Raw genomic sequence first — 17,527 nt, 5'->3', positions numbered from 1 at the left:
AGGCACTTAAAAACCAATAAATTATAACCGTTTTTATTTGAGATTCATCTATTTGATACTTCCCTTCAAGTTACTCTGCGCTGATAATACTGCAAGGATACATTCCCGTAAATTCGATTATAATTTTGCAGTTCCAGTTCCTTTTCAAGTCATTACTAACTTTGATTTACTTTTATAAAACCCAAGGCAAAAAAAACGACTATTCCATCCGGCATACATTTATTTCTAAAAACTAAGCAGGATTTAACAAAATATTGGCTACATTTACTACTGTACTGTTCTATACTATTGTAATTTATGAAAGAAACTAGCACGATGCAGGATGGATGGGTGTAGTAGAGTTGGATTTCCTCGAACCATAGAACAAACGTCGCGATAGCCGGTACCCAACAGTAGTCACTTCAAGAGTCTGCAAGTAAAGTAGATGTTAGTTAATTTCACAGTTTGTCTATAAATGTGTTATCGTTTAATTCGTACAAGAGGTAAAACTTGCCAGAAATTTGTTCAAACCCACAGCTACAGCTCTGCTTAACCTTTTACCATATTCATAACCAAATGAACAGTCGCTCATATTAACTCTATCCAACATCCGACTGGGAAAAGTGGAACATTTGAAATATTCGCGGCAAAACCCTTGGTACCACATTACACAGCGGTTCTTCCCAATACCCACTAATTGATGTATTCTCGTCGCACGCTTAAAATCCACAGACCCCCATGAAAACAATCTTCCAACCACGCGTCCACAACAGCACGAAAATTTTCGAAAATGGTTGCCAAGATTCGAACACTCCATTTTGTTCTACATATACTATTAGAATCCGCCTAGACCATTCTAGTCGGGACACACTACTTCCCCCAAAAAACTGATTTTGATTTAACGCGACGTGATCCGAATTCATTGAGATCGGCAAAAATAGTTTTCGCAAGAGTAATTTCGTCATGCTGTGGAACAAATGGGATTTCGTCAAGCCCCCCGATTGGTTTTTCGAAGATGTTGCATGCAAGATGCCGGGGCGCAAACCCGACCTTCTCATCGAATATAACAGTCGACAGCAGAACTGAATTTTCGTTATGGTGGCAGCGCGATCGTCGACAAGGCTCTGAAGCACGAGCAGAGCAACCACGGCATTTGTATGCATTTAGAAAGAGAGACAAAGCGATTAGCAGAGCGCTTAGGCGACCGCTATCCAACAGAGACGGGAAATTACAAGAGTAGCCTGTCAACAGAGTGGAGCGATAGAACAGTTTCAACTTTTCGAGCAGCTAGCCGAGGCCGATCCGCCTCTGTATTTGTGTGGCTTCAACGAGAATCGATTCGATTCCATCGGTCGCGTAAGTTCAAAAAAGTGCAGTAGTGAAGTGAACGTTTGAATATTTGTTTGGAAAGTGGCCGAGAAACGGACTTGCGATTTTAGCATTGCATTCGAATAATGAGCATTCGAGCGTTGAGCCAACCAGGTAATTATTGCGGGGCCATCGCGCTTGCCGTTGTTATCAAATGAATGTACAGTGGGACGTAAATTTTCAACGAAACATTCTCCATCCTCATGACTCGCATGTGCTGTGGCTGTAGAAGAGAAACTAAAATGGCGACAGGATGAAAACGATAACGATGGGGAAAGCGCACCAGCGACGGCGAAGAGTTCTTCCCCAGCGTCGGTGGCCGCGATGTTGAGCCGTGGCTCCGTGCGACATAGTCAGAGCCCAAAAATTCCGCCATCGATAAGCCCGGGAGGAGTGTTGAACGCGAACGTTGGAGCCAAGGGAAAAGGGCCCGTGTGCAACTATTATGTGGTGCTGGAGAAGAGTCCGCCGCGGATGTCAGCCGACGAGTCGGATTCGTCGACGTATGACAACAGTGTGCACTGTTGCGAAACAGGTAATTATGAAAATTCAGGTGAAATGCTGGCCGAGGCAGTGTGGAGTGAGCGCTAATTGCAAGTGAATTGCAAATTGACGAATGAAATGCGATGCGAGAAAAGCAGAGGCGACGACGAGATTCAGACACGAATTTTCTTGCCAACTTTTGCTTGAGCCGTGCTCGGTCCGGGCAGCCCGCACTCCCCGAGCCAAACTTCGGCGCTGCAAAAAGTCGAACAAACAAAAAACGTGCACTTTTTAATAATCATCGCCGCCGTCGAGCACCTCTCAGATATATGATAATTGTCCCGAGAAAGAGTAATCCAATTGTTATCGCGCGGCTGTATGTGGCGCCTTTGTTTGATAACGGCCGCCCGAGCGCTATCAGTCAACGAGCAGTTGAACAATCGAACGCAGAATCGGCGACAATTGCCGTTGGCAGCGACACATCCACTGAAAATGAAATCTCCATAGTGAGCGGGATGAAGCCGGGCGGGGGCTGGTGCACGGCTGGCGACCTTCCGGCTGCCTGGCAAGGACACCGCGGTGCCCTTTGCACGGCGACATGTAATCCGAATGAAAGGTAATCCAGGAAGTATCCAAATGCGAGCGAAGGTAATCCAAATGCAAAGTTCCATGCGTTTCCTCCGAAGTGGCGAGAAGTTCCCGACGGTACCGAGTCTCATTATGAACTAATTTTAAAACGCCAGCCGCGAAGAGCAATTTCGCTCGGCAGCCGAATGAGCCGTGGCCGCCTGCCCCGTGCCGTCGGGCCCAGGTGAGCCGTTCTTATTTTATATATTGCACGGTGCACACACCGCGTCCGGCCTCTCGGCGGCCGCTCCCCCGAGCTGGGAGCATGCAAAGACATGGGTCTTTACCAGTTCTGGAGTCAGCCGGACCGGTTTGCGCTGCCACATTTGTCTGTTTCACATTGGCAGCTTGTTTTTATCGTTGTGCATGTAGGCTCTGTTAGTGTTGGCTAGGTTAGGGCTGGAATCCCGTCTGAACTCGTAGACGCGTAGAAAATACAACAGATTTGTTTTCAATTGAAATCGAGCGTTTAGCTCGCGGACCATAAATAAGCACCTACGATGGTATCGTAAGTGGTCGGACGAAACATCCTTGTGCTTGCGTCCGACTGACGTAGACCTGGTAGCTGGTCGAGTGGCTGCTTTTGCCATTTGCAGCACGCACTCCGCGGCGACCAATATTGCTAATAATGTCCAGGTGATGTTATAACATGCTCCTCAGCAGGCATGTCGCGGCATCTTCCCGTCGAGGCGGCCGTGTGTCGTTTGTGCACGACTTGGTCGATTCAGCACGGAGTGAATGCGGGCACAGCAGCTAGCTTTTCGCTTCGAGAGGGTATTTACCTAATTAAATGCACATGTCTCGACAAGTCTTCAGTGTGGAAGCCACCTCGCTGTTTGAGCGTATGTGCAAACAAAATTAACTGTCGGTCGCGAAAAAGTCGGAAATAAATTAGCACAATACTTTAGTGTGGCCGCCTCCACATGCAATGGCTGGGCGGAGGTGGCGGCGGCGACGGCGGGGTCCCCCGAATAGTCTGTGCTCGTCCATGAAAGGTGTTACGGAAACGACGATTTGGTAAGTAGCTTGGTTTCCGCTCGACCTGGGTTCTCGGCAGGCGCAGCGGGTTAACCGGTGTAACTCACGCTCGAGCCATTGTTGTCACAACGTAAACATTCCCTTCAGCGGGTCGCAGTCGTCCTAATCAAGAATGAGACATTTCGACCGTGGAGCGTTCCAGCTGATTCCGTAATTGGTCGATGTCACGAGAATGTGCAATATTTCCTACTTTCCCGTGGACTCTGCATACATTCGCAATGCATGGCCACATCGATTTCATGGAGTCGTTGGAAGCGGCGGACGAGGCGAGAGCAGAACGACTTGGCGGACTCCCCAAATTTCGGGGCAAGCAGTCAAGTGAAATGAAGAATGACTCAAGCGAAAAGCAAAACAAGCAGCGGCAGCAAGTACATTTCTGATCGCATTCGTCGTAACACGTAACTGATTCGCAATAACTTTTTCTTTATACGAAAAGACAAGAAATATCATGCTCACTTTGAACGGAATTCCAATTGGTTTACTGATACACGGACGTATTCCGTGCATGTGTACAGAGCGAGGGCAGCCCGCTAGAGGCGAATGAATGGCAGCTATTACGGCTATTTGCAGCAATTGTGCATCATTGCACTCATTACTCAATGTGCGAGTCCCTTGGAATGGAATCGCATAAACAATTATGATGAGGCTGTTTTGGGATGCGACAAGTGCCAGCACAGCTCGCATAAATTTGCTGGAAATTCAAGTCTTCAAGTTAAGGCAGGAATCCGAAGAATTAAATGACTGGGGCTACTAAGTCGACATCAGGTCTAGAGTTTGCATACTCTGCTTCGTTCGTTCCTTTAGAAAAAAATGGGGAAGCCCAGATGTCTATTAGAGACGCTTAAACAATCAATCACCGAACCAATTTTGTTCGAATGAAAATCGCCATGCCTCGGAGTACTTAAGCAAATTGTTTCATCATTTTCGCGATACCTCTAATCAGGAACAAAACAATTATATTCCTGCCTGCATGATCCATGCTTTTAAAATTGGGAAAATCGCAAGAATCATGGAACAGCTATTGCATTTATTAATACCATTACTAACGGACTTCGAATGTCCGGTATCCTCGTTCCCTTTGATGGCAGAAAAATTTACATCGTAGACTAAGTGGGATATTATTCGACTCCGCTGTGAATGCTATTTGAGTCGAATTGCATTGGCTGTTCTTATCGTTATATTAGCCATAGACGGTTGTAATTCATTTGCCACAAACCATGCTACTTAATTAGCGGCTGAGACTCGCTCGCAACCCAGAAGATTAGATCCAGTGTCGTTAGGGTACATGCGGCGAATCGATCTGTGGCCATAGTTTGTGTTACGAGAGTAACAAAAATAAAAATGCCTAAAAGTCCACCTTCTTAAGGCTTAGATCCATTATTGAATTCAAAAAGTAACTGCCGAAAACGAAAAGTGGCTAACAAGCGACTCATTGTTCATTACCCCATATAATTGTGTGTAATGAACTTGATTTGTCAGCTCGCTCGCGCTCATTGTATATTGGCCATTACAATCTCAAATAAGTTGTCTAGTGGGCGTCACAGATAGGCAATCTAGCCGCCAAGTTATACTGAGTGTAGCGTAGTATGGACAAAAGCAACGAAAATCGCTCGACCACACGATCTCTACTCTTCAGGATCAAGTTGCATGGTCTATGACAAATGAATTGAATCTTACTTGGCAACCGCATTGATTTATGTGTGGGAGCTGTTGATAGATTAATTATCATCTTCACTAAGTTAATTTCTAGGCGACCAATAATCCGGTAAAAGTAGCCTGCCTATCGACGCAAGCAACTTGTCACCAAGGCGAGTTATTAGCTGCTGACACTAATCTCATTTACACGTTAAGTGGGGATTTACCCGTTTTTCAGAATCGAATTGAAGCCTTTTTATAATGACAAACTAAACTCCCAGCACCCTCTCGATTTTGAGTCACTCTATGGTCAGTTGAACTTTATGAGCGACTGTGCGTTAAAGTTGCTCTCTTGGTTATTTATGATCGTCTTTAAGGTTTTGTGTAAAACAAAATCTTATTAACAACAGTTCTTTGAGGACGTGGTGTGACTTTCCCTTAACAGAATTATGATCGGTTTACTATCTGTCTGTCACGCATTTTCCTCGGAGGCGATTATAGCGATTGACACCGGATTTGGTGGAAAGGTGGGAACTGTGAACGCTTGCGCATACTTTGAGTTACATACTTTTACGTCGATTTTAGGGGGGAGGGTATCAAATGAAAGGTATCGATTAGTACTTTCTGGCATTTGTTAGAAAAGAGGGATGCGGTGGTTAGAAAGTGATCATCTCATTAACGGACCCATTCCCAGAAACTACCCAACCAAAAAATCTGAAAAAATCCAAGAGGCTGCCACTATATGGTGCCTAGGCTGCAAGCACCAGTAAATTGCAACAATGTAAGCTATAATATAAAGCATAATCCTACCAAGTTTGGTGAAGATCGCACAATTACTAACAAAGTTATAATAGGTCAAAATTATTACTTCTTTGCAAATTCAAGACTTTGAATGTCAATATCCTCCGAAAGTGGATATTCTCAGATAATATATGCATATATTATGTGCTAGGTACTAATGGAACAAATGTTTTTATAAAAGAAATACACAAAACCTTTCAAACCTGAAGTGCCTGAAGCTTCCGGTTTCCCGACTTGTTTTTTCTTTGCTTTCATTGGTTCTCTGGGCAGAAGCGGATCCACACTTGAGCTAAATTTTGGTTCCATTTGGAAATCATATAAAACTGTTACAACAGATGCGAAATGTTAGATTGGTTCCGTTTGCCCCCAATTATCGTAGGCCTTCTCTGAACAGTTCCAGGAGCGATTTTTATTTGCGCACTCTAGCCAAGGAAGAAATGTGGCGCTGGCCTGACTTGGAAAAATCCGACGTTAGAAGTTTTTCAGGTATTAGCTACTTAAAAGAAACGGCTGAAACACGTTCACACCTTTTAATGTCAACCCATTCAAAATGTACAAGGAACGTTTATCAACTTTGTTGCGACAAACTCTCGTAAAGTTAATTGGGAATCTACTCAAGATTATAGGGTATTGTAGCAGCAATATTATGGTTTCTTCAGTGACTTTCAGTTGTCAGTGAAAGCGTATTCAAGACTCAAGCATTTATCGAATTATTAATACATACGACTTTCAGCGTGCTAAAATAATTCGACATTTTGATTTATGATTTAAAAATAGAATAGGGTACAAAACAGCTCTTCCTTGATATTAGTATAGGAAGAAAACGTAAAGAAATGATGTTTATTCTCAGCTATTGAAATTGAAATCGGGAAGATCTGGAAAGGACAAGACTCTGCATTATCACAACCAAGAGACAGCAAATGTAGAATGTATGTGTTATTCTATATTTGATGGCTTTTCTACTTTTCTTTGAAAAGTGGAATTGCCGGTGTTGAGGTGCTCGCTGGAAAATGAGTTGGATTTGCCATATTTAAGTATTGCTCCAAAAACACTGATTGTAAGTTTTCCATACAATAATGTAAGGGCATTTCAAAATATCATCCCTAGTCAGTCATTATTGTCTTCTAATACCAGACCCGTCACGAGGGGAAAAACGCAACCTGCATATGCAAGTACCAGAAAATTGGATGCCTACAAAAACCTTATGAACCAGCTGATTCGCGCGGCTGAGTCGCACTGGTTTATGTATATGCAATCTTACAGCTACAGATAGAATTAGGCTTTACATCTAATCCAGGGAATATAAGTGTATATGAACCTATTCACAAAGACAACTTCTAGTTAAACATTGCTAATGACAAAGAAGCGTGCCGAACATAATGTCTGAAGGCCCTCCGAAGCTAGTATCACTAGAAATTCAAATAGGTTCAAACGTGTTGCTAAGCAACTCTTGAGTGGAATTCGTTGATGTCAGAATGAAAAGTAAAAGTTGGCAGAGTAACGTTGCATGGGAAGCGTATCGTGAGACGAACGAGCGAATTAACATGCAATTAAAGTCCAATGCCTACGAATTAACCCTTCGCAGGTATATTGGCGACTCTGCAGTCTCTCTCTCAAGTCGACAGTGCCATCGTAGACACAGTCTTGGCCTTCAAATCAAACACTATTAGCATGAATGACTTTTTCCCAAAACTAGTCCGGAAATACATTAATTTCGCATTCTTGCCATCAATTACAGACATCTGCCAAGACTCGACGGACTACGATTCATCCTCAGGCGGCGATGACTCGTTCACAACGGAAGGAATAGCAACGGTGGACATTGTTGAGTACGAGGTGGCAAGCGCCAGCGACGGCGATGCGGACTCTGTGGACAATTCATCGAGTGGGACTGATGTAATTGAGCGACGACTCTCCTTTGCCTGACTCATATATAATTGTTGTTATCCTTCCGAATTTAGGACCATGGGTTGGTGATGGCTACTATGACGGCTCTGGACACGACGAGTTCCAACAGCGAGTTTGCCGATAGCGAGGAGTCCGACTCGGATAAGCGCGTTGATAGGGAGCTGACCGAAGCCGACTACTGGCAATGTATAAGATGCAAAAACCCGCACAACAGTCCACTGTACCGGATGTGTGAGAAATGCTACAAGGTAGGACCAATTGTTTGAGAAAAATTGCGTGATGTAGTTAGTTGTGCTACTGTGAATGTTTAATATTTTGCGGCAATGATTGATTCCCTCGACCGAGTTAACACCAGGTAGTCTCGGAAAGCTGATGCAGAAATAATACGAAAAAGTCGCGTGAAGAATGTCGAGGGCTTAAAGTATTTTTATTACATTTCAATTGTCTCTTGGAGTGGAGTTGAATTGAATTCGTTCTGCGTTGACTGGCCATTCATGGAAAGCTACCATACGAAAATAGAGCGAAGAGATAAATACGGTCGAACATGTCTTGACTTGTCGGCATTTGCGCTTTTGCGCTGCGCTGCTTGTGTGCTGTACATCGCGAGCGGCACAGTCACCGCCACTTGTTTGGAAATGCTTTCGCTCGCTTGAAAGAATGCTAGGAGTGCGCGTCATTCGGTCAAGACACATGATCACCGGCGATGACGTCAGCGTGCAGACCGCGTATACGTGGATGAATGGCTGATGAATCGCTCGAATGTGTGCGTCGTATTGATGCTTGCCTGGGGAAGTGGGAGGGCATCGAGGACCACGAGTATCGATATTCGTATGGTCGCCCTAGCTTCATAAGCGCCCAAACCACAACTGTTCCAATAACTTGTCCCATGTGTTTAGGTCGAGTACAGGTTCACGTCTCTGATGATTGCTGCTCCAAACCATACTAAATAAGGTATCGAATTATATTTGTGTACATGATAAAAAATGGTTTGGTACTTTCTTGATGTTAATACAGTTCACTAAGTGCTATAATCGGTGACGATTTCTAGAAAAAATGTTCAGCTAAGCCAAGTGTTACATCCAGTATTTCAAAGGATGGAATTGAAGGTTCTGCTTTTTTGACCACCAAGCAATTTAAACAATAAATATCTTATTTAGGAAATCAATTGTATTCTTCTTCAGTGTTTTCCTTATGATATTTTAGCTGATGAGATTCGAATTTATAGATTATAGTTCTACTGTTTTTGGTTATTAGTTGATTATATGTATAATTACTATATATTATCTATCTATAATATTTTGTCTGGATGGCTTACTGTTAGAGCATTAGATCGTTAAAGAGATTTGTATCGTAACGGGATCTCGGATACCATTCGTCCAAGCTGTGAATGAGTACCTGGATCAAAGCAGGGTAATCCGCGTGGGTGCATTACTGACTGCATGGCATCCTAGTGTATGGTTGCAGTCTTAAATGAAGTGCTCTAGATTCAAATTGGACTGTCGGGCCATTGATCATTATTCATAATTATACTTGAATTGTTGATTAATGTCTTATTTAATTGGCAGATATTGTTCCTAGGTGGGGGTTAATTCGGGTATCATTAGGCGTTACATCGTAAACTATCCCCTAGAAACAAATTAGCATAGACTTAAGGAATAATGACCAATCTTATCGTGAATAACTAAAAGAGATAGTGTATGTACAAGTATGCTATCTGTGAGTTGGGGCTTAAAAAGACACTCAAAGTCTTCCCTGCTTGTCGTAAGAGACGACTAAAAAGAATAGCCATTTGTGGACTAGCAATCTGCAAATTTTGAAACTTTATTGATAGCCAAACGTCAACAACGCCTTGGATAGGGACTGACCTCACAACTTTCACAAATGGGCTATAATTATCTTCTGGATTGTACGCCGCTCCTCGACAACCATAACGAGGGCCCTTGCTTGGATATTTTGGGCCTAAGCGAAGTAAGCTACAGCAATGTGCTTGTTCCCTGGAAAGTTGAGTGGTAGCAGACGCGAATCTGCTGTCGGGTTGCCTCCAACGGCTATCGCAAGGTGAGGTTGACAAACTTCTGCTGCAAGATTCCGGTCTAGTTTAAGGAGCATCACAATTGTACAGTTCTATGCACTAGCGGAGACTTGAGGTTTGTGGATTTCGCAGCTTCCACCAGAGCCTACCATAAGGTCCGCGGGGTTTCAAGTGATCGACATCCACTTTGCGATCAGCAGTAGATTAAGGCACCGACATTGGTCTCGAAAGGGATCACCATCTGATGGTAGCGCGCGTGTTGCGTACGCCACATCTCGAAGAATTCTGAGGTTTTTTTTTTGATCCCCTAAAATCAACATCGACCGTTTGTATGATTCAGTTGTCGCTGAATAGTGGGAGAACATGAATGCGCATTGACCCGCCATGAAAAATGCTTTTTTCTCGGGTGCTACCTATGACGCCGGCCACGCGCAGAAGAGGCGTCATAATGTCTGGCTGATCATTAACAGAAGGGGTTGGAGGTTCTCTACTGACCGCTATGAGCGATTGTGGTGGGCACGATTTGCTCCGACAACGAGCGAAATTCCGAGAAAATCCGCGTAATGTTCGCCATGGCAAAAGGGTGTTATTGCGCTGCTCAGGAAGCGGATGATGCCGCAGAACGCAATAATTTCAGAAGTGTATACCGCATCACGAGATAGCTTGCATGTGGTCGTAAAACTTTCGATGGTCCTGTGAAAGACGTTAACGGCCGATTTCACGATGATGAACAACTGAAGAAGTGAAAAGAATACTCCACCACGGTGAAGTTCCTCTTGTGGATGAAATAACTAATCGTAACATGCGGATACAGACTGTTCTGCCAAGCAGAAGAGGAATCAGTTCGATCATCAATGCACTCAAACGGAGTAAAGCCGTTGGGTTTAGCGGTCTCCCCTCAGAGTTATTTATTGCTGCGGCTGCAGTTACTGCAGGTCTGGTATTTCCACTCGTACGATAATCTTGGGAAGCTGATCCCTTTTCTAGAGAGGGGAAGAAGACGCTGATCGTTAAGTTTCCGAAAAAAGGCAAATATCTTGAGTATTGACAATTGGAGGGATATCTGTATGATCCTTGCCGTTGCAAAGATAATTGAGATAGTTCTAAAAATCATCAGAACATATCCAAAGCTTGCTCGACAGAGAACAGGCTGCTTCCCACTCCGGAATCACCTGCATTGACCACATTAACACCTCACGGATCATTTTGAAATAGTGCGCGAATTTTAGATTTCTGCTTCACCTGCTCTTCATCCATTTCGGGAAAACTTTCGATAGTGTGTGAATTTAGTGTGTTGTACTCAGGAGCACATTGCGCAGAAAATAATAGCTATTATCAGAACCGTATATGTTGGCGCAAAATACCATGTGCTGCATTGAGATTTTACCTCAAGAGAGGAGGATTTTGAGGTCCAAATCGGAGTCTGAAGAGTTGCATTTTGTCACTGATATTATTTTTTCTTGTTATTGGTGAGTTCCCCATGCTGCCTTATGCGGAGGAAGTGGAGGAGTTCAATGGACGCTGACATCTCCCAAACATTTCGATGACATTTTTTTGCTTGCACCGGTTATGCACTCTGATCAAATAGTTCTGGATTTGGAAAGAGAAGAGAAATCTGCGATAATTCTTAATACCAAGATCGAATTGAGAGTGTTTTGTGTTCTTTCTGTGTTGCTTTCAAGTAGTATCAAATGGAAAGTAGCCGCAAACGATAGTGCACAGGTATGGTTGACGGGCTATATCCCTTGAAAGGGTAAATGACAACCACATATATTACAATATTTATTTTCCCCGTTGCAATAGCCTTTATGGTAAACTGCCGGGCGAGGGAGATCTGTATCGCTCTGTCAAAAGCGGACATCAGCACGCACCCCGAAAGTTGAAAAGGGGTAATCGGGGAAAAAAACATTCTTTTGTTGTACATGTTAGGACCCATCAACGACTCACACCAAAGAGTCTTCATTCTAGGCAAATCATCCACAGTTCATAGTTTCTGTCTACGGCGATGAAGAAACTGTTGAAATATAGCCTTCGGTTGCGTAATCTTTTCATCAACTTCAACGCTGCCTATAGCATAGCCGTCCAAATTGATAATACTGACTAGGGTGATCCCGATCAATGGCGAGGCAAGATAAAAGCAGCAGGATCCCTCAGACCATTCACCATCAACAACAAATAGAAGGACATCCTGCCATGTATCTTCGTTGTTAATTGCGGAGTGCATTTCATCTCGCCATTTGTTTGACACGCCAGTCATTCATTTAGTTAAGAAACCTGAATTTTTCTAGGAAATGTCTTTCTAAATTTCTACAGAATTTTATAGTTTGGAGTTTGAGTGTTAATTGAGATTCATTTGTCGCTCCTATTTTGTACGTTTTTGTCCTGTTGTCAACCGGAAAATTACGAGAAGAGGAGATTCCGATGACGTACTGAATAAAATGTGTCAGCAACTATCATATGAGGATTTGAGTTTTAATTTCGATATTCGCTCCTAACCCGTATTTTAACGAAGGAGGTTATTTCGGGATCAATTTTAAGAGCCTGGCCATTTTATCCACCATAGGGCATTCCTATCTAGAGGTTCTAATTCTAATATCAATATCCGGGTACCCTTGGTTTTGGCTTCGTTGTCTCGATTTCGTGCCCCGGATTCGAATCCAGGTTGTATTTCATGGATTTGTGTGTTTGACTTTGTGCTTGTCCGACTAATGTAAGCTCATCACCTTTGCGGCCAGTTATTTCTCGAGAGTTTTATTTGCAGAACTTAAAATGTGATTTTAATTAAATAAATTTTCAAGCTGATAATCTAAGTATTGGAGCCCCTTAAATTGGGTGTAGCGAAAGGAAAGTGAATCGATTTTGTAGAAATTTTTAGGATTATAGAAAAAACTCGGAAAACGATGAAATATTTCCAGACATTTTGATTATTTTTCCTGAAAGAAGTGTTACTTACTCCTGTTATAATTGAACTGGTGCTAACTCTTAATATTCTCAAAGAGATATAAATATTCCTAAAGAAATATATATTTACGCATGCCGCCTTTAAAAAATTCAATAATATTCAAGTGAACTCATAATAACATGCTAACATTCCCATTATCTAGCGTATTTTGCTCCGGAATTGGATTAAACATTGTTTAAGCTCATCGATAAGCAAACAACTTATAGTCGAAGGAAGATAGCAATTCGATCTCATGGCTTACAATTTTGAATGATTATTTTATGTTGTAATTTACATTGTTTGTTAATGTTTTTGAAAAAATAAAAAAACTCTAAAAAATAGAAAATTTTAAAAATTGAAAAAAGAAAAAATGAATGAAGAAATTAACAGAAAAAAAAACAAAAAGAAAAAAAGCAATATAGTAAAACGAGAAAATATAATTTAAAAAGAAAAATGATTAAAAAGAAAATGAAAAAAAAATACTCATACATATCTTTCCAAATTTCCCTTTAGCATTTCTCCATGTCATGCACCTCTTTTCCACGTCTACTCCTCCCTTCTCTGCTTTATTTCATTCTTGTATTCAATTAAAATAAACATACTTTTTACGTATGATCCACATTTTCTTCAGTATGAGACAAAATTCGTCGTTTGCACTCATTTTGAATTTCATTCCATTTTACAGATCCGACGAACACATTTTCCACCCAGACCTAGATTCCGAAGGAAAAAGCGAAATCGGCATGGAAAATCATCTGCGTCACCATCCCCAGTAGAAGCAAGTGAATTAAGGAATGACTCGTCATCGATTTCAACGTCACAAGAAGTTGATGAAGTATCTAAACGTCTGTGTGACGATAGGATTGGTAATGGAAGTTTTAGGGCCAACTATAAAACTGTTTGCAATAGCTTTAAGAAACGGAAACTGAATTATTCTAGTAATAAAAGTCAGCTAAATAGCGCGGCAGAAGCTAGCGATGAAGAACTGAGTGATATTGAACATAGAAGTAAAAATTTCAATGGTGCAGGTCATAGGAAAAGAAAAGCTCCAATGAGTAGGAGTAGGCGAGAAACGATGAGTACAAATTTATCTAGTTCTGGTCAGTCTATTGTAAATATTAGTAATAGGTTAGAAACTAGTTCAACTAGGAAAAGAAAGCTGTCTTTGAATGACACGGAGGTGAGCAATGCAAAACAGCTGCGACCCTCCGAATGCAAAATTCTTAGCAACGTTGAAAACGTTGAAACCGCCTCTGATACGGATAATGAAACAATTTCATTGTTAATGAACAATACAAACACACAGAAAGACTCGGGCATAAGTTCGGCTCATTCAAGTCAAGAACCCCCTAGTTCCTCACTGTCTGACGAAAGATCATTGGAGAAGGATGATTACATCGAAAAATGCGGTAAAGTGGACATATATGATGAAGCGACTTTAGGTGAACTAAAAAGTAACACAGCGGAGGGAAAATCAAGCAATTCGTTGATTTCAGCAAGTCCTTTCTCCCAAATGGATCATATGAACTTAATTCGAAGCGTGTCCGACTGTTCAGGAACAATATTAAACAACAATTTATCCGCAGAGACTTTTGAGATGAACATGAGCAGTTTAGATTCCAACCTATCAAGTTACGGGTCATGCATAATATGTCTTTCGGGTCCAAAGAATGGAGTGTTTGTGCACAGTAGATTTCTTCACTTGTGCTCTTGTTACAAATGCGCAGTAAAAATTTGGAGCAAATACAAACGATGCCCGGTATGTAATAGTTCCGTGAAAAATGTTTTAAAGCTTTTTGTTCATTAGGTGAATTTTTGGCACAACCACTCCCCTCTATTTTGGATTTTATAAATCTCAATGTATATAACATCAAGTTAGTTGTTTGTGCTGCTTAGACTAGTTGGCATTAATTTAGGGAGAAAGGAGCATATAAATATCGTAAAACTATTATAACCATAATAAGTTCTTTATAATCTTAGTTAATCCTTTTTCTTTTAAGAGCTTTAGGTCTTTTTTGAAAAGCTTCGTGTTGCAATAAGAACGATAAGTTTTATAACGATTTTATAAAAGATTTCCGTTGCCGACCATTCAACAAAATGGGTTTCGAACATTGAAAGAAAAAAATATTAGCGGAAAACAACTGCAACTATAAGGTAAAAAATATTCAAAGAAATAAATAAAAACTCTTACAGCATTCAAATGGCGTATTTTACTTGTCTGTTAAGTTTTTATTGCATGGACCAAATGTCTCTTTTTCCTTAATTGGCATCGGCCATTCTACGATCGCTGTTAACCTCATATCGACTATGGATGTCTTCATTTTATATGTCATAATGACGTGTTACCTCTCCAATTTCGCGAGACAGTCCTCAATATCTTTGGTAGAAAATTGACAAGCCGAACAACATTACTGTAGATTTCGAATTGGAGAAATTCGTTGATGCGCCGATCGAAAAGAATGCCAGTTGTGGAGCGCCACTTCATCGACGTTGCAGTAGTGCACGAAGCAATTTCAGAACGCAGTTCACCGTTGGCTGGCAGCATTGATCCGACAGCTTAGTGTAACCGACAGCAATCTTCCAGTTTTACTGAGACCAGTCATTAAAAGCTGGTTCATTAAGACTGAGTCGTGCACCGTTCTGCACGAGGCGTTTATTCCAGTTTTGAACAAGTGCTCGAGATCAGCTTTGTGGTGAGACGTGTGTATATCGCTGAACGTTGGATGTCTCCCGTGACATGAGTAAAAAGTAGTAGGGAGAGGACACTTCCTTGATGAACACCAACAAAGACGAAACTGTTTTGATATACTTGCCACACTTCGGACTGCAGTATAGCAATTTATCCCAGCGCACGAGTTCCTCTGCGCGTGCTAATATTCACTAATTATGCATTTGGGCACTAATATTTATTAATTGTGCACTCAATTCTATTTGGTTTTACAATAATGTTAGCCCCAAAATATATGACGGAGTTGATCAAATGATATACACAATTAACCAAATCAGATATACTTTATTGTTCGAAGTAATACGGACAAAATAATCATCATCATCAACGGCGCAACAAACGGTATGCGGTCTAGGTCTGCTTTAATAAAGAACTCCAGACATCCCGGTCTTCTCTCGAACGCGGCCAAGAGTTCGCAATTTTTCTTGCAAAGAACCCAAGTTTCCAAGGAATACATGAGGACTGGCAATATCATAGTCTTGTACAGTAAGAGCTTTAACCCTATGGTGAGACGTTTCGAGCGGAACAGTTTTTGTAGCTTTTATCGGTTTTGATTTTCGACCCTGGATAGGAGAAATTATCAACGGTCTCAAAGTTGTAGTCTCCTACATTTATTCTTCCCGTTTGACCAGTGCGGTTTGATGTTGGTTGGTTGATTTTTGGTGCTGACGTTGTCACCATATACTTTGTCTTGCCTTCATTGATGTGCAGCCCAAGATCTCGCGCCGCCTGCTCGATCGGGATGAAGGCAGTTTGTACGTCTCGGGTCGTTCTTCCCATGATGTCTATATCGTCAGCATAGCCCAGTAGCTGAGTAGGCTTAAAGAGGATCGTACCTCTTGCATTTATCTCAGCATCACGAATCACTTTCTCGAGGGCCAGGTTAAAGAGGACGCATGATAGGGCATCCCCTTGTCTCAGACCGTTGTTGATGTCGAATGGTTTTGAAAATGATCCTGCTGCTTTTATCTCGCCTACGCACACACAAATAATGCCTCTTGGCAAGTCGTCAGGCATTGATTCGGTATCCGGTCTAGGCCTGCGAGATAGTGGTCAAAGTCTATATTGGCCCCCCTATATGTTCTGACATTCATCAAGGCTGAGAGGTGGCGGCGTTCGATCAACAAAGTGGTCGCGTCTGGAGAGGTCCACGTATGTTTGTAGACCGCTTTCCACGCAAACCAGGTACTTCCAACAACCATTTCGTGTGACACTGCTAATTGAACGATCCGCGGTCCGTTATCATTTGTATTTTGGTGTAAGCTATGGGAGCCAGCGTATTGCCTGAATAAGGGCTCCTTCAAGACTTGGCTGTTAAAATCCCCAAGTATGATTTTGATATCATATCTGGGACAGACTTCGAGGGTTCGTTCTTCTGCCTCGTAGAAGGTATCCTTCTCCGACTCTGTAGGGGCGTGAACGTTAATAAGGCTTACATTTCTATACTTGCTTCGCAAGCCTAGAGTACATAACCGTTGGCTTATGTTTTCAAAGCCGATAACAGCAGGTTTGGCTGACTAAGAAACCTACTCCGAGCACATGGTTTACTGGTTGGCCACTATAATATATGGTGTAGCGACTCTTCTCCAGGAAACCGGTCCCTGTCCAACGCATCTCCTGTAACGCTGTTACATCAGCCCTATATTGGGACAGGGTATCGGTTAGCTGCTCAGAAGCTTCATCTTTGAACAGGGAGCGCACGTGCCATAAGAAAATGCGCAAATCGTTATTCCTTTGCCGGGTTCGTCGTTGTGTAATCCGTCCAGTCCGGGGCTCCTGTTGTGGCTTCGTAACAAGTTGTTTTCCGTATAGGGTTGTCAGCCCTACCCAACCCCCAACCTGGAGGACCAGTTGATACAATTTGTCCTGGGAGACTCGCCTTCATCCTTCTCCGTCTGCAGCTTTTCGTTAAGAAAGAGCTCCCAGCGGTCACCACGTGGAGGTGGAGATAGGGTTTGGTAGTAGAGCTGTTGGTGCTGGTTCAGTA

At 42.3% G+C, this 17,527-nt stretch overlaps 2 protein-coding genes across 4 annotated transcripts; one reads left to right on the top strand and one right to left on the bottom strand.

The window, feature by feature from the left end:
- Window positions 1-214: 214 nt before the first annotated feature.
- On the bottom strand, window positions 215-1,162 carry LOC119656864. 2 transcript variants are annotated; one of them, XR_005250109.1, is made up of 2 exons: window positions 478-1,162; window positions 215-409 (listed from the first exon to the last, which is right to left on the bottom strand). XR_005250109.1 is itself a non-coding variant. In XM_038063519.1 (2 exons), the coding sequence occupies exons 1-2, from the start codon at window positions 794-796 to the stop codon at window positions 308-310; spliced, it is 405 nt and encodes a 134-aa protein (XP_037919447.1). In that variant the 5' UTR covers window positions 797-1,162; the 3' UTR covers window positions 215-307. The 2 variants fall into 2 exon arrangements, 1 of the variants encoding a protein (XP_037919447.1); XM_038063519.1 differs by having other exon boundaries at window positions 494-1,162.
- Window positions 1,163-1,246: 84 nt separating this feature from the next.
- LOC119656863 (E3 ubiquitin-protein ligase Mdm2-like) lies at window positions 1,247-15,013 on the top strand. Of its 2 annotated transcripts, XM_038063517.1 has the most exons (5): window positions 1,255-1,461; window positions 1,577-1,882; window positions 7,670-7,827; window positions 7,893-8,087; window positions 13,498-15,013. In XM_038063517.1, the coding sequence occupies exons 1-5, from the start codon at window positions 1,434-1,436 to the stop codon at window positions 14,617-14,619; spliced, it is 1,809 nt and encodes a 602-aa protein (XP_037919445.1). In that variant the 5' UTR covers window positions 1,255-1,433; the 3' UTR covers window positions 14,620-15,013. The 2 variants fall into 2 exon arrangements, with proteins under 2 accessions (XP_037919446.1, XP_037919445.1); XM_038063518.1 differs by lacking the exon at window positions 1,577-1,882 and having other exon boundaries at window positions 1,247-1,461.
- The last annotated feature ends 2,514 nt before the right edge of the window (window positions 15,014-17,527 follow it).

Source organism: Hermetia illucens, chromosome 5 (genome assembly GCF_905115235.1).
Source record: "Hermetia illucens chromosome 5, iHerIll2.2.curated.20191125, whole genome shotgun sequence".
In the NCBI taxonomy this organism is placed as follows: Eukaryota; Metazoa; Arthropoda; class Insecta; order Diptera; family Stratiomyidae; genus Hermetia; species Hermetia illucens.
Note: the sequence above shows the minus strand (reverse complement) of the source record. Positions and strands in the feature narration are given on the sequence as shown.

What these genes read in the sequence shown, in the direction of transcription:
- LOC119656863 (XM_038063517.1), top strand. Translation starts at nt 1,434, where the DNA reads ATGAGCATTCGAGCGTTGAGCCAACCAG. An exon ending in TGTGCACTGTTGCGAAACAG is followed by an intron (nt 1,883 to 7,669) that starts GTAATTATGAAA and finishes CATCAATTACAG; the next exon opens with ACATCTGCCAAGACTCGACG. An exon ending in TGTGTGAGAAATGCTACAAG is followed by an intron (nt 8,088 to 13,497) that starts GTAGGACCAATT and finishes TCCATTTTACAG; the next exon opens with ATCCGACGAACACATTTTCC.
- LOC119656864 (XM_038063519.1), bottom strand. Translation starts at nt 796, where the DNA reads ATGGAGTGTTCGAATCTTGGCAACCATTTTCGAAAATTTTCGTGCTGT. An exon ending in TGGGTTTGAACAAATTTCTG is followed by an intron (nt 410 to 493) that starts GCAAGTTTTACC and finishes CTTTACTTGCAG; the next exon opens with ACTCTTGAAGTGACTACTGT.